The sequence below is a fragment of the Panthera pardus genome, unplaced genomic scaffold (assembly GCF_024362965.1).
Source record: "Panthera pardus isolate Hobbes unplaced genomic scaffold, ASM2436296v1 HiC_scaffold_27, whole genome shotgun sequence".
In the NCBI taxonomy this organism is placed as follows: domain Eukaryota; kingdom Metazoa; phylum Chordata; class Mammalia; order Carnivora; family Felidae; genus Panthera; species Panthera pardus.
Genome location: NW_026526843.1, coordinates 40629306 through 40643358, shown reverse-complemented (window position 1 = coordinate 40643358; position 14053 = coordinate 40629306). Strand labels below are relative to the sequence as shown.

At 35.9% G+C, this 14053-nt stretch overlaps 1 protein-coding gene across 2 annotated transcripts in view; it reads left to right on the top strand.

Moving 5' to 3' along the window:
• TBC1D8B (TBC1 domain family member 8B) overlaps nucleotides 1–14053 on the top strand; it is a 58610-nt gene that overhangs the window by 24548 nt on the left and 20009 nt on the right. The window contains exons 8-11 of one of the 2 annotated variants that reach the window (XM_019435688.2): nucleotides 5848–5997; nucleotides 6556–6706; nucleotides 7322–7536; nucleotides 13469–13586. In XM_019435688.2, the coding sequence (XP_019291233.2) occupies nucleotides 5848–5997; nucleotides 6556–6706; nucleotides 7322–7536; nucleotides 13469–13586 (634 nt within the window). The remainder of the gene's footprint in view (nucleotides 1–5847; nucleotides 5998–6555; nucleotides 6707–7321; nucleotides 7537–13468; nucleotides 13587–14053) is intronic. The other variant, XM_019435689.2, reaches the window with a different exon arrangement.

Here is a 14053-nt window from a genome sequence, read left to right as displayed (position 1 = left end):
TTTGAGGAACCCCCATATTGTTTTCCACAGTGGCTGCACCAGTTTGCATTCCCACCAACAGTGCAAGAGGACTCTATTTTCTCCACATCCTTATCAACACCTTTTGTTTCTTGTGTTGTTCATTTCAGCTATTCTGACAGGTGTGAGGTGGTATCTCATTGTAGCTTTGATTTGCATTTCCCTGATGAGTGACATTGAGCATATTTTCATGTGTCTGTTGGCCATCTGTTTGTCTTCTTTGGAGAAATGTCTATTCATGTCTTCTGCCAATTTTTTAGTTGGATTTTTTTGTTTTTTGGGTATTGAGCTGTATAAGTTCTTTATATATTTCGGATATTAATCTTTATCAGATATGTCATTTGCAAATATCTTCTGCTTTTCAGTAGGTTGCCTTTTAGTTTTGTGGATTGCTTTCTTCATTGTGCAGAAATCTTTTATTTTGACATAGTCCCAATAGTTTATTTTGGCTTTTTAAAATTTTTAATTTTTAAAAAATTTATTTATTTAAAGTTAATTAACATACAGTGTAGTGTTAATTTCATCACTTACGTATAATACCAGGTGCTCATCCCAGCAAATGCCCTCCTTAATGCCCATTACCCATTTAGCCCATTCCCACACCCACCTTCCCCTCAAGCCTCTCAGTTTCTCTAAGAGTCTCTTATTGTTGCTTCCCTCTCTGTTTTTATCTTATTTTTCCTTCCTTTCCCCTATGTTCATCTGTTGTGTTTCTTAAATTCCACATATGAATGAAGTTATATGATACTCATCTTTCTCTAATTTCTCTTAACATAATACACTCTAGTTCCATCCACGTTGTTGCAAATGGCAAGGTTTCATTCTTTTTTTTTTTTATCACCGAGTTATATTCCATTGTATACATATACCACATCTTTTTTATCCATTCACCAGTTGATGGACATTTGGGCTCTTTCCATTTTTGGCTATTGTTAATATAGCTATAAACATTGGGGTGCATGTGCCTCTTTGAAACAACATTTTTGTATCCTTTGGATAAATACCTAGTAGTGTAATTGCTGGGTCATAGAGTAGTTCTATTTTAATTTTTTTCAAAGTTTATTTTGTGAGAGAGCACACACAGGGGAGGGGAAGAGAGAGGGGGAGAGAATCTCAAGCAGGCTCTGCGCTAGAGGTGGAATTCACGGGGTTGGAATTCATGAACCACAAGGTCATGACCTGAGCCAAAATCAAGAGTCAGACACTTAACTGACTGAGCCACCCAGGTGCCCATATTATTAATTTTTTGAGGAACTTCCATATGGTTTTCCAGGGTGGCTGCACCAGTTTGCGTTTCCACCAACAGTGCAAGAGGGTTCCCCTTTCTCCACATCCTCACCAATAACTGTTGTTTCCAAAGTTAATTTTAGACATTCTGACAGGTGTGAGGTGGTATCTCATTGTGATTTTGATTTTTACTTCTTTGATGATGAGTAATGTTGAGCATCTTTTCATGTCTCTGTTAGCCATCTGGGTGTCATCTTTGGAAAAGTATCTATTCATGTCTTCTGCCCGTTTCTTCACTGGATTATTTGTTTTTGGGTGTTGAGTTTGAGAAGTTCTTTTTTTTTAAATTTTTAATGTTTATTTATTTTTGAGAGACAGCATGAGCAGGGGAGGGGCAGAGAGAGAGGGAGACACAGAATCCAAAGCAAGTTCCAGGCTCTGAGCTGTCAGCACAGACCCTGATGAGGGGATCGAACTCACAAACCGTGAGATCATATGACCTGAGCTGAAGTCGGATGTTTAACTGACTGAGCCACCCAGGCGCCCAAGTTTGATAAGTTCTTTATAGATTTTGGATACTAACCCTTTATCCTATAGGTCATTTGTGAATATCTTCTCCCATTCTGTAAGTTGCCTTTTAGTTTTGCTAATTGTTTCCTTCACTGTGCAGAAGCTTTTTATCTTGATGAGGTCCCAGTAATTCATTTTTGCTTTTATTTCCCTTGCCTCCAGAGACATGTCTAGTAAGAAGTTGCTGCGGCCAAGGTCAAAAGTTGCTGCCTGTTTTCTCCTGTAGGATTTTGATGGTTTCCTGTCTCACATTTAGGTCTTTCATCCATTTTGAATCTATTTTTTTGTGTAATGGTGTAAGAAAGTGGTCCAGTTTCATTCTTCTGCATGTTGCTGTCCAACTGTCCCAGCACCATTTTCTATGAAGCCAGAATTACCTTGATTCAAAAACCCCCTGAAAAGGAGAATTAAAGGCAAATATCACTGATGAACCTGGATGTAAAAATTCTCAACAAGATACTAACAAATCACATTCAATAGTATATTAAAAGAATTATTCACCATGATCAAGTGGGATTTATTCCTGGACTGCAGGGCTGGTTGAATATTCAGAAATCAATCAACATGATACACCACATTAATAAAAGAAAGGATCTGAACCATATGATCCTCTCAATAGATGCAGAACAAGCATTTGACAAAATACCCTCAAGAAAGTAGGGATAGAAGGAACATACCTTAAAACCATATTTTTGCTTTTATTTCCCTTCCCTCAGGAAACAAGTCTAGAAAAATGTTGCTACAGCCAATGTGAGATTACTGCCTGTGCTCTCTTTAAGGACTTTTATGGTTTCCTGTCTCGCATTTAGGTCTTTAATCCATTTTGACTTTATTTTTGTGTATGGTATAAGAAAGTGATCCAGCTTCATTCTTTTGCTATGGCTGTCCAGTTTTCCCAACACCATTTGTTGAAGAGACTGTCTTTTTCCCATTGGGTATTCATTCCTTCTTTGTCGAAATTAATTGACCATATAATTTGGGTTTATTTCTAAGTTTTCTGTTCTCTTCCATTGATCTTTGTGTCTATTTTTATGCCAGTACCATGCTGTTTTAATTACTACCACTTTGTAATATAATTTGAAATCTAGAATTATGATACTTCCAGTTTTGTTTTTCTTTTTCAAGATTGCTTTGGCTATTCGAAGTCTTTTGTAGTTCTATACAAATTTTAGGATTGTTTGTTACAGTTCTGTGGAAAATGCTGTTGGTATTTTGATAGGGATTACGTTAAGTGTATATATTGCTTTGGATAGTACAGACATTTTAACAATATTTGTTCTTTCAACTCATAAGCATGGAATATCTTTACATTTCTTTGTGTTGTCTTGAATTTCTTTCATCAGTGTTTTATAGGTTTCAGAGTACAAGTCTTTCACCTCTTTGGTTAATTTTATTCCTAGATATTTTATTATTTTTGTTGCAATTGTAAATGGGGTTGTTTTCTTAATTTCATTTTCTGCTGTTTCATTATTAGTGTATAGGAATGAAGCAGATTTCTGTACATTGATTTTGTATTCAACTTTACTGAATTCCTTTATCACTTCTAGTAGTTTTTGGTAGAATCTTTAGGATTTTCTGTATACAAAATCCTTTAATCAGCAAACAGAAACAATTTACTTCTTCCTTTCCTATTTGGATACATTTTATTTCTTTATCTTGACTGATGGCTCTAGCTAGGATTTGTAGTACTATTTTGAATAGGAGTGGTGAGAGTAGGCTGGTTTATCTTGTTCCTAATCTCAAAGGGAAAGCTTTCAACATTTTACCATGGATCATTATGTTAGCTGTGGGCTTGTCATATATGGCCTTTATTATATTGAGGTATGTGTCTTCTATACCCACGTTGTTGAAAGTTTTTATCATGAAAGGACATTGAATTTTGTCTGATGGCTTTTGGGATGATCATATGTTTTTTATTTTTTATTCTGTTCATGTGATGTATGCCATTTATTGATTTGTGTATGTTGAGCCATCCTTCCCTCCCAGGGATAAATCCCACTTGATCATAATGTATGATCCTTTTAAAGTGTTACTGAATTTGATTTGCTAGTATGATGTTGAGAATTTTTTGCATCTCTATTCATCGGGATTTTAGCTTATAATTTCTTTTCTTGTGTTCTTATTTGGATTTAGTATTGGGTATTCTGACCTTGTAAAATTTGTTTGGGATTGTTCCCATCCCCTTTACTTTTTTGGAAGAATTTGAGAAGGATTGGCATTAATTCTTTAAATGTTTAGTAGAATTCACCCATGAAACCATCTGATCCAGCACTTTTATTTGGTGGGGGTTTTGGATTACAGATTCAGTGTCCTTACATGTTATTAGTAAGTTCAGATTTTTTTATTTCTTTATGTTTTGTTGATAGTTTTTATTGCGGAAAAATATTTCATTGTCTGGATATACCACAATGTTTATCCATTCACCTTTAATAGGGATACGTTGGTTGCCTTCAATTTTTGGCAACTATGAATAAAGCTGCTATAAACATTCATGTGTGGGTTTTTGTGTGGACATACGTTTTCAACTAGCTGGGTATATACCTAAGAGCACAATTCCTCAATCATATCATAGTAAGGCTATGTTTTGCTTTGTAAGAAACTGCCAACCATCTTCCAAAGTGGCTGTACCATTTTTGCATTTCCATCAGCAGTGAATGAAATTTCTTTTTCCATATCCTCAGCAGCAAGTACTTGTTCTTGTCAGTGTTTTGGATTTTAGCCATTTTAATAGCCAATAGTATCTCATTGTTTTTTTCATTTGTAATTCCCTAGTGATACAATATTGAACATCTTTTTATATGATTATTTGTCTGTCATCTTTTTATTTTCTTTGGAGAGGTCTATATTCAGACCTTTTGCCCACTTTTTAATTGGGTCCTTATTTTTTTAAACATAATTTCCTTTCATTCTTCTAATATATTTATAATAGCTACTTTACATTCTTAGTTTACAAAATCTAGGAACTGGGCCCTCTCAAAGACATTTTCTGTTGGTTGCTTTTTAAAAATAGTTCCTGTTTTTATTTTTAAACCTGGCTTTCTCTGATTACCCCCTTTAGTCAGTATAAATTAGTGGCCAGCCAGTGATGGGTCAGTGAGCTCCTTAAATGCTGTGAACCATTAAGTTTTCTACTTTTTGCAAAGGAAATCTTTGTGTGAAGGTATACCTCAAACTTCTGGAAGCTTTTAAATCAGCCTTATCTTTCACTTCTTACCTCCAGAATAGTCCAGAATTGAGCAAATGGGGCCTTCCCCTGTCCCGTTTCTTTCCTAGCCAGTTTCACAACCCTATACGTTTACACGTACTTCTAGGTCCCCAAGAATATGTTAGAGTCTTTCAAAGTTCCCTATGGTTATCTAGATCTTCCTTTTAGATTTTTAGCCAGGCTCTAGTTTCCCCCAAACTGAAATCATAGCCTTAGGCATCTGTAGTGCCCTGGGGACTGGGCTTTTTTCACAGACCTGAGTTCTGAAATCAAATGATAACAATACCCTGAGAATGGGGATTTTCTAGGGAGCTGCTAGTCTGGTTAAAATATTGACTGTGTTCTGGGGATGGGGATTTTAGTGAAGCTCCAGAAGATCCTTTGGCTGTGTTAATGCAGGCTTTCATGGCTACCATACCTCTGAGCTTGGGAGGGAGGGGTGATGAGAATAGCCTCATGTTAAAACTTCACAGTCTGATGTTCCTATTGAGATTCATTAGTTTTAGTTGTATCTCTGCTTTTCAGTTCGTTCTGTGCCTTTGGTTCATTTCCAGTGTTCTGAACTTGTATTTTTTAAAATTCTTTGCCAATATTTTGTTTTTACAGGGGAGTAGGCTCACTGAAGTCTTGAGTTTGCTGTTGCAGACACTAATTTCTTGCTATCTCTAATTTCAAAAGAAAAACAATTGTCTCTCTGAGACATTGCTTCAATATTTATTATGTAGACAGATTGTGCTTTATAAATGATAGATAAAACATGAGCACTTTTTCTTCTTGCAGAAACTTTTAAGCATGCATTTGGGACAATTACATTTTTTCTTTTTTAGGTTCCTATTAGTTCTGATTCTACAGACCCATCCGATAATATTGAGGTACAGTCTTTGACATGTCAGAGAGAATGCAGTAAAACTGTGAACACCGAAGCCTTAATGACAGTATTTCACCCTCAGAATTTGGAGAATCTTAATTCCAAAATGGTAGGAAAACAAAATACTAAAATCTATGGGCTGAAACAGTTTATCAAAAATAAAAATCTTAGAGCAGACTAGAAGGTACCACAATTGAAATCTTCTTTTGGTGCTTGATAAGGTTTTCCAGCAGGTACTACTGTGTGACTTATTTCATTCCATCACATAAAAATGCTATTTTCACAAAAAAAGGGTTATTAACAAGAATTAAGATAAACAATGAAAATTGAACATCGTGTTTTATATGCATAGATTGCCAATAATTCTAAAATTGAGGTGAGTGGGGGAGAATAATGGTTCAAAGTTTTACCTCTGAAGTGTAATGCTTTTCCCATTTTTATATGAGTTTAGGTAAGAATTAAAATAGTAAAATACATCTATTATGCTCACGTGGATTTGAAAGATTTGTGAACAGTGCTCCAGTGTTTGGCCTCTCTGTGAATACTGATTTTGACTTTCTCTGTTCTTGATTTCCACGGGTATTACTTCACAGTGAAGAGAGTTTTCAAGTTATTTGAAAGAAGTTCATTTGTCACCATGTTTAGTTGCTTTGATTTTTTGTTACAGTTGAAAGAAAAAATGAAGGAACAGTCATGGAACATCCTGTTTACAGAATGTGGGCGTGGGGTTAGCATGTTTCGGACCAAAAAGACTCGAGATCTGGTTGTAAGAGGGATTCCAGAGACCTTAAGAGGAGAGCTGTGGATGCTTTTTTCAGGTATTTATTCACTTTAACAGATACTAGCCATGCCCCTTCTAGGAGTTATGCACTAAGTAAAAATAATTACAAAGATGGCTAGAACAAACTCTTATTCATGAGTTCAGACTAGTCAAAGAGAGTAAGGTAGTTATGTGTACTTACTTATATATCCACACATCCGTTGTCTGAGCAAATTAGTTTATTAGGCAAGATATGGCTAATTGGTAATATCTCTAGCTCTAGTGTCAAAGGAAAGTTAAGGGAAAAAAAAACAGTTTATGAAAATTCTGTTGAATAAAATTGGTGTCCTGGGGCTGGTGCCTGGGTAGGTCAGTCTGTTAAGTGTCTTCTCAGGTCAGGATCTCACGGTTTGTGAGATCGATCCCCGCATTGGGCTCTGCGCGGACTTTGGATTCTGTCTCCCCCACACCCTCCTCTCAAAAATAAATAAATATATTTTTTAAATTGGTGTCCTGATGTTATATTCTAGTGAAGCCTTTTCTTTTGTTTGTACTAGGATATTAATTGAGTATAAAGCTAATTTAAAGGTTATCCAATTCTTTATGTATATATGCAAGTGTTGGCCTTATTACATTCCTCTGCTTTTGTATGTTAATGCAGTCGTCTTTACAGGTGCTGTTAATGAAATGGCTGCTAATCCTGGCTATTATGCTGAAGTGGTTGAGCAGTCCTTAGGGACCTGCAACTTGGCTACTGAAGAAATTGAACGTGATTTGCGTCGCTCCCTGCCTGAACACCCAGCCTTTCAGAGTGACACTGGCATATCTGCTCTGAGGCGGGTACTCACTGCTTATGCATACAGGAATCCCAAAATTGGATACTGCCAGGTATGACTTCAGTATGAGCCCATCTGTGTACATATTCCAAATGGTAAAATCATATCAAATATAGCTCTATTTGAAAATTGTGATGGGGCGCTTGGGTGGCGTAGTCGGTTAAGCGTCCGACTTCAGCCAGGTCACGATCTCGCGGCCCGTGAGTTCGAGCCCCGCGTCAGGCTCTGGGCTGATGGCTCGGAGCCTGGAGCCTGTTTCCGATTCTGTGTCTCCCTCTCTCTCTGCCCCTCCCCCGTTCATGCTCTGTCTCTCTCTGTCCCAAAAATAAATAAAAAACGTTGAAAATTGTGATAAGAAAGGTTGGGCTGAGATTGATAAGGGCTTATTTTTAATCTAAGTAGATGGTAGCGGGAATACTTAAGAGAATTGGTATTTCATTACTTCATTTTTCTTTTACATTTAACAAGTGTTTATTGCATTCCTGCTCTGTAAAAGATACTTTGCTAGGTGCTTAAGACTATATAAAGATGAATCCTATAAGGATCCTGCCCTTGAAAGTATACGAACGATAAGCATTAAAACATATTCATTGGCAAATAAAAAGCAAGTGGGACAAATTATTAAAGAAATGTAAAGTTCTGTCAGGATTTATCGTAGGGATAAATTATTTTCATCTGGAGGAATCCGAGAAGACTTCGTGGAAGAGGTAGCATTTGTAGGTCTTGATAATTGGTGAATTTTGGATGTATGGAGCTGGAATGAAAGAATGTTCCAGGTAGAAGCATCAGTGTAACCAAACACAGATAGAGGTAAACATAGAATGTATGTAGAACCATGTTTTGTTTCTTAGAAATGTAGGGTGAATGAAGCTAAGTAGATAGAGGAAAAATATCAGGTAGATTGGGAGAGGTCAGGAGTTTGAATTTTATTTTGTTGACAGTGGGGGAATCATTGAAAAAATCCTTTAGGAGCACACTATATTAACTAGGGATGCTAGACTGCTAACACAAATAACCTCAAATAGGTAATAGCTTAAACACAATAGAAGTTTCCTCAAAGGAATAAACGGAAGAGCAAGTATTTAAGTCAATAGGCAGCTCTCGTTCATGAGATTATTCAGGGCCTTAGGCTGAAGCACTCCCTGTCATCTTCAAAACATGGCTTCCAAGATGCTCTTTCATTGCCATTACCATTCACAGGAAACTGGAGAGAGCATGGAGAAACAATTACAGATTTTATTGGCTAGTAGGCCTAGAATGCGCATATATCACTTCATCCACATTCTGTTGGAGGGTCTTAGTTTTCTGGCCACACCTGTTTACAAAGAAGTCTGCAAAATATAGTGTGACTGAGCATATATATATATCCAGATACTATGGAAGAAGGGAGACTGGATTGTGGTGGATAGCTAGCACTATCAGCCACACATTCCTTTATAGTGGGCTGAGCACTTATAATGATTATGTATCAATTGTATCCATTAAATCTTATCAATAGATAATTTTTTTGAAAAACAATTTGAGTGAATGGATCACCTAAATTACAATGTTTAGCGTATTTTAGGATCTCTGAGAGGTAAAAAAAAAAAAAAAAAAAACAAGTGTGGCACTTCTTTTCTCAAAGAACTTATACTCACAGAGTCCACAATGTTATCTATATATAGTGTAGAGGCACCTTCAAAGTAGGTGGCACATGCTTTTGACTTCTAAAAGATGAGAGCAAAGTTAGAAACATGGAGGGCACAAGGAAAGTTATTCTGAGTTAAAGTAACAATATGAGCAATACCATTCATGTGAGAATAAGCCTACCATGGAGATCAGTCTGGCTAGATTTATGTTAGAATCAAGAAGTAAATAAGTTTGTATAGGACAAAATCATGGAGAATCTTTCAAGCCGAGAAAAAGTCTGAATTTAATAAGCAGGTTTTATTGCTTTTGATCAAAAAGCCATGTGAACTGTACTGACTCATTATGGCTGATGGGACTAGTTGAGAAAGTTCTCATATATTCCTAGGTTGAGTGTTTTTATCATGAAAGAGTGTTGGATTTTGTCAAACCATTTTTCTTTGTCTATTGAGATAATCATGTGGTTTTTTTACTTTTATTCTGTTAATGTCCTGTATTACATTGATGTATTTTCATATGTTGACCCTCCTTGTATTTCCAAGATAAATCTCCCTGGGTCTTGGCTCTATAATCCTTTTCATGTGTTATTGGGTTTGTTGCATCCAGACGACTCCTGAAACAGAATGCTACGGGCACCAGTGACAGTCACAACAAAGTTTATTACAATGAGAGGCAAGGCTGACCGATAGGGACCAACACTCTTGATAAGAGTGCCGCCTCGAACAGCCGGGGTACAGAGTTTTTATAACCGATCACATCGTTTTATCATCACCTGGGAACAGAACAAAGAAACAGTTTCCAGATGAGTTAGAAACAGTTGCCTAATGAGGTGTTTACTTTAGACTTTCTGCCTCTAAGTTGCAACCAGTGGATCTCCTTGACCCTGCCTCTGATGCTCTTTTCTTTGAACTTTTGTTTCCTTAATTGGTGAAGCCTAATTTACAAGAGTATGAGGCGTAGTTTACCAGAGCAAAGCAAGGCTGTTATCTCTTAACCTTCAGTGTCAACACAAAGCTGTTATTTTTCAAGCTAAGCATTAGCCCTACACTACCTACAATTTAACCCTTACAGGTTCAGTTTGCTAGTATTTTGTTTAGTATTTTTACATTTATATTCATAAAATAAAATGATACCTAGTTAAGATACCTCTTTGGTGTTAGTATCAGGGCCTCATAGAATAAGGTGGGTAGTATTTCTTCCTCTCCTATTTTTTTGAAGAGTTTATAAGGGATTGATGTTAATTCTTCTTTAAATGTTTGGTAGAATTTGCTAGTGAAGCTATCTGTTCCTAGAGTCTTCTTTGCAGGAAATTATGTCATTACTAATTCAGTCACTACTTCTTATAGGTCTATTCAGATTTTTCTGTTTCTCCTTGAGTTGGTCTCGGTAGTTTGTGTTTTTCTAGGAATTAACCATTTTATATCTAGGTTATCTCATTAACCATTTTATATCTAGGTTATCTCATTTGTTAGCATATTCCCTTAGAATCCTTTTTATTTCTGTTAAGATTGGTAGTACTATTCTCTGTTTCTTGATTTTAATAATTTGAGTCCTTTCTCTGTTTTTTATCTTTTTGGTTAGGCTACCTAAAGGTATTTTGGGGTTTGTTTGTTTCAATTTTTAAAAATCTTTTCAAAGAACCAACTTTTGGTTTTGTTGATTTTTCCCTATTTTTTCTATTCTCTATCACATCCTACTTCTGTAGAACTTCGAGATTAACCAGAGGTGAGAGCTTAGGGCCTTTTCTGTTCTTTCCTGAGCATACACACATCTCTGGGCATGCATAAAGCCATATCGTGCACATGGCCTTCTAGATTCCCAGGAATTTCTCAGAGCCTTACAAAGCCCCCTATGGGTATCTCATTACCCAGTTTTTCATTTTGACCCTTTATTAGCCTATTATTTGACCCAACTTTTATCCACTGCCTCAGCAAGCCTCATGTTCAATAACTGCCTCCAATTGTTTTCAACAAACACACTGAGAGAAGGGTTTGCCTATCATGAACGCTGTATCAGGTCAAATAAACACAGCCTTGTGAGTGGAGTCTTCAAGTGGAAACCACCAGACAGGCCAAATAATGACAATTATGTGAAAATGGGGCTCTGAAGGAGCTCCAGCCCTGCCTGGTCCCTGCAGTGGCTGCTAGGTGTTTTTACTATAATTGCTGGAGTGTTGGTTTTTAAGGCTAATGTGAAGCTGAGGAGGAGGTATGCGTATCAGGCAATTTAAAATGCCACAGAGCTCACTGTTTTTACTGAGATTCAGCCATTTTATTAAATAAATGCTTTCTGAGTTGTTATAAGATTTTGGTTAATTTTCATAGTTCTGAAAAATTGATTCTGACAGTATTTTCCAGTGTTCTTGTTTCTTTTTTTTAAATTTTTAAAATGTTTATTCATCTTTGAGAGACAGAGACAGAGCATGAGTGGGGAAGGGGCAAAGAGAGGGAGACACAGAATCAGAAGCAGGCTCCAGGCTCCGAGCTGTCAGCACAGAGCCCAATGCAGGGCTTGAACTCACGAACTGCAAGATCATGACCTGAGTTGAAGTCGGACGCTCAACCGACTGAGCCACCCAGGCGCCCGAACCAGTGTTCTTGTTTCTTATATAAAGGAGAGCACTTTCAGAGGGCCTTACTCTGCCATTTTCACTGACCACCCCCCTCCCATTATGGCTTCTTTTTAAAAACTTTTTAAAGTTTATTATTTTGAGAGAGAGACCGAGCACAAGCAGAGAAGGGGCAGAGAGAGGGAGACACAGAATCTGAAGCAGGCTCTAGGATCTGAGCTGTCAACGCAGGGCTTGAACCATGTTGCAGACCACGAGATCATGACCTGAGCTGAAGCTGGATGCTTAACAGACTAAGCCATTATGGCTTCTTGAACAGGAAAATTGATGGGGTAAAAACTAAACTTGAGGTCAAATACAGTGCCAGATCTGGCGAGGAATCTACATACTTAATACACAAATCTATAAGAAAAGTATTAAAATATAAAAATAAGCAACAAGCATGAAAAGATTAGTCATAGAACCAAAAGTACAGATGGATTAATAAAGTATAAAAATGAGAAAGTTTGGCCTCAAAAAATTCAAATTAAAACTATGAAATACCATTTTCACCATCAAATCAACAAGGACCAATTGTAATTATTACAATTCTCAGTATTTAGTATTGGCAAAGGAGCAGTGAAATAAACATTCAAACACTGTTGGTCAGGAATATAAATTGGTACAGTCTTTCTGGAATATAATTTGGTAGTAATATGTCATTTAAAAATAGTATTATTTGAATACTTTCATTGTTATGTATATCTTTCCTGAGAAAAGAATAACATACTTCAAGATTTGTATACAAAGGCATTCATTGCAGTGTTACATATAGTAGTGAAAAATTGGATTCACAATAAATGTCCAACAATAGTAGAATGGTTAAATAATTTATAGTATATTCAACTTACTAGATTATTTCATAGTTATTAAATACACTGTTTTAGAATTATTTAATGGCATTGAGAATGTGTAATAAGATGGTAAGTGAAAAAAAACAAACTTTAGAAGGGGAAAAAGGAAGGAAAGCACACATATGCACACACATAGTACATCAACTTATTAACAGTGGTGGTCTCTGGGTAGGTAGGATACAGGAGATTTAATTTCCTTCATACATTTCCATTCTTTCCAGATTCTATACATTAAGGGTTTATTACCTTCATAACAAGCTCTGTGGCCAAATGTAAAAGTAATGATCTGACATTTGTATGCAAGATAGATTACAAGGAGAAAGTTAGGGTGGAATGGAGAGGATAAAGCAGATCAAAAAGACATTTTATAATAAGAAACTAGGCTGTAAAGACACATTGGATGTGGCAGGTAAAGGGTTTCGAGCATGATCAAAATTAGGATAGCAAAGAAGAGAATCCTGTTTAATGAGAAAAGGTGTTTAGTTTTGAACACAATTGAGGATGATTGATATTTAAGAGATGTTCTCTTGTAGGCAGTTGAAAATACAGATGAAGTTTGTTTCTCCAGTTTTAATATCTTCTTGAAAATTATGTGTTTTTCCTGATTTGCAATAATTAAGATACTTTATTCACTGAATTTAGTGTAAAATTATAGAGGTTTTGCTTATTTTGTTCTATATTCATATTACTGCTTCATTTTCTTTGAATTTACTGTATAAAGTAACTGATTGCAAATGTTAGCCAGACTTTACCTTGTTTTGCTTTAGACTGGCTCAGAGTGCTTGTTTCCATTATGATTACTTTTCATAGTTTTTATTACTGAAACTAGGGTTTGAAAAACAAATGTAATCATCACCCAAGCAGTATTTATTTATTTATTTTTCTGTCAATTTTAGGCAATGAACATTTTAACTTCAGTGCTGCTTCTGTATGCAAAAGAGGAAGAAGCTTTTTGGCTTCTGGTTGCTGTGTGTGAATGGATGTTGCCTGATTATTTTAACCGTCGAATCATTGGTAAACACACACACATACATATCCCATATATAAGCACATATTTTTTTCTGAACAATTTATATGTCTCTTGTAATTATGTACCAATTTATGTATCAAGTGGAAGAACTGATCAATTAGGTTTTGAAATACACAAAATGTAAGCAGTATCAAAATGTTACATTCACTGATATGCTCATGAGAAGAGCTTTTTGTACTGAATATATGATTGGAAAGCTTTTTTTATTATGTTGCTTTTTTAAGATAAAATGCCTGGTCTGTTTCTTAAGAAATAGAAATTTTAAGTTGACTATCTCTGTATTGCTAAAACAGTGGTGATCTGAAGCATCCAGAGCTACTGGAACATTTTTAATAATTGCTTAATGAGAGATTTTAACCAGCTTGAAATCTCTACATTTATATGAATTGTATTCATATTTTCAAGGTTTAAAAGAAGGGTCAATTTCTTAGTTTGTTAATTGTATAATATT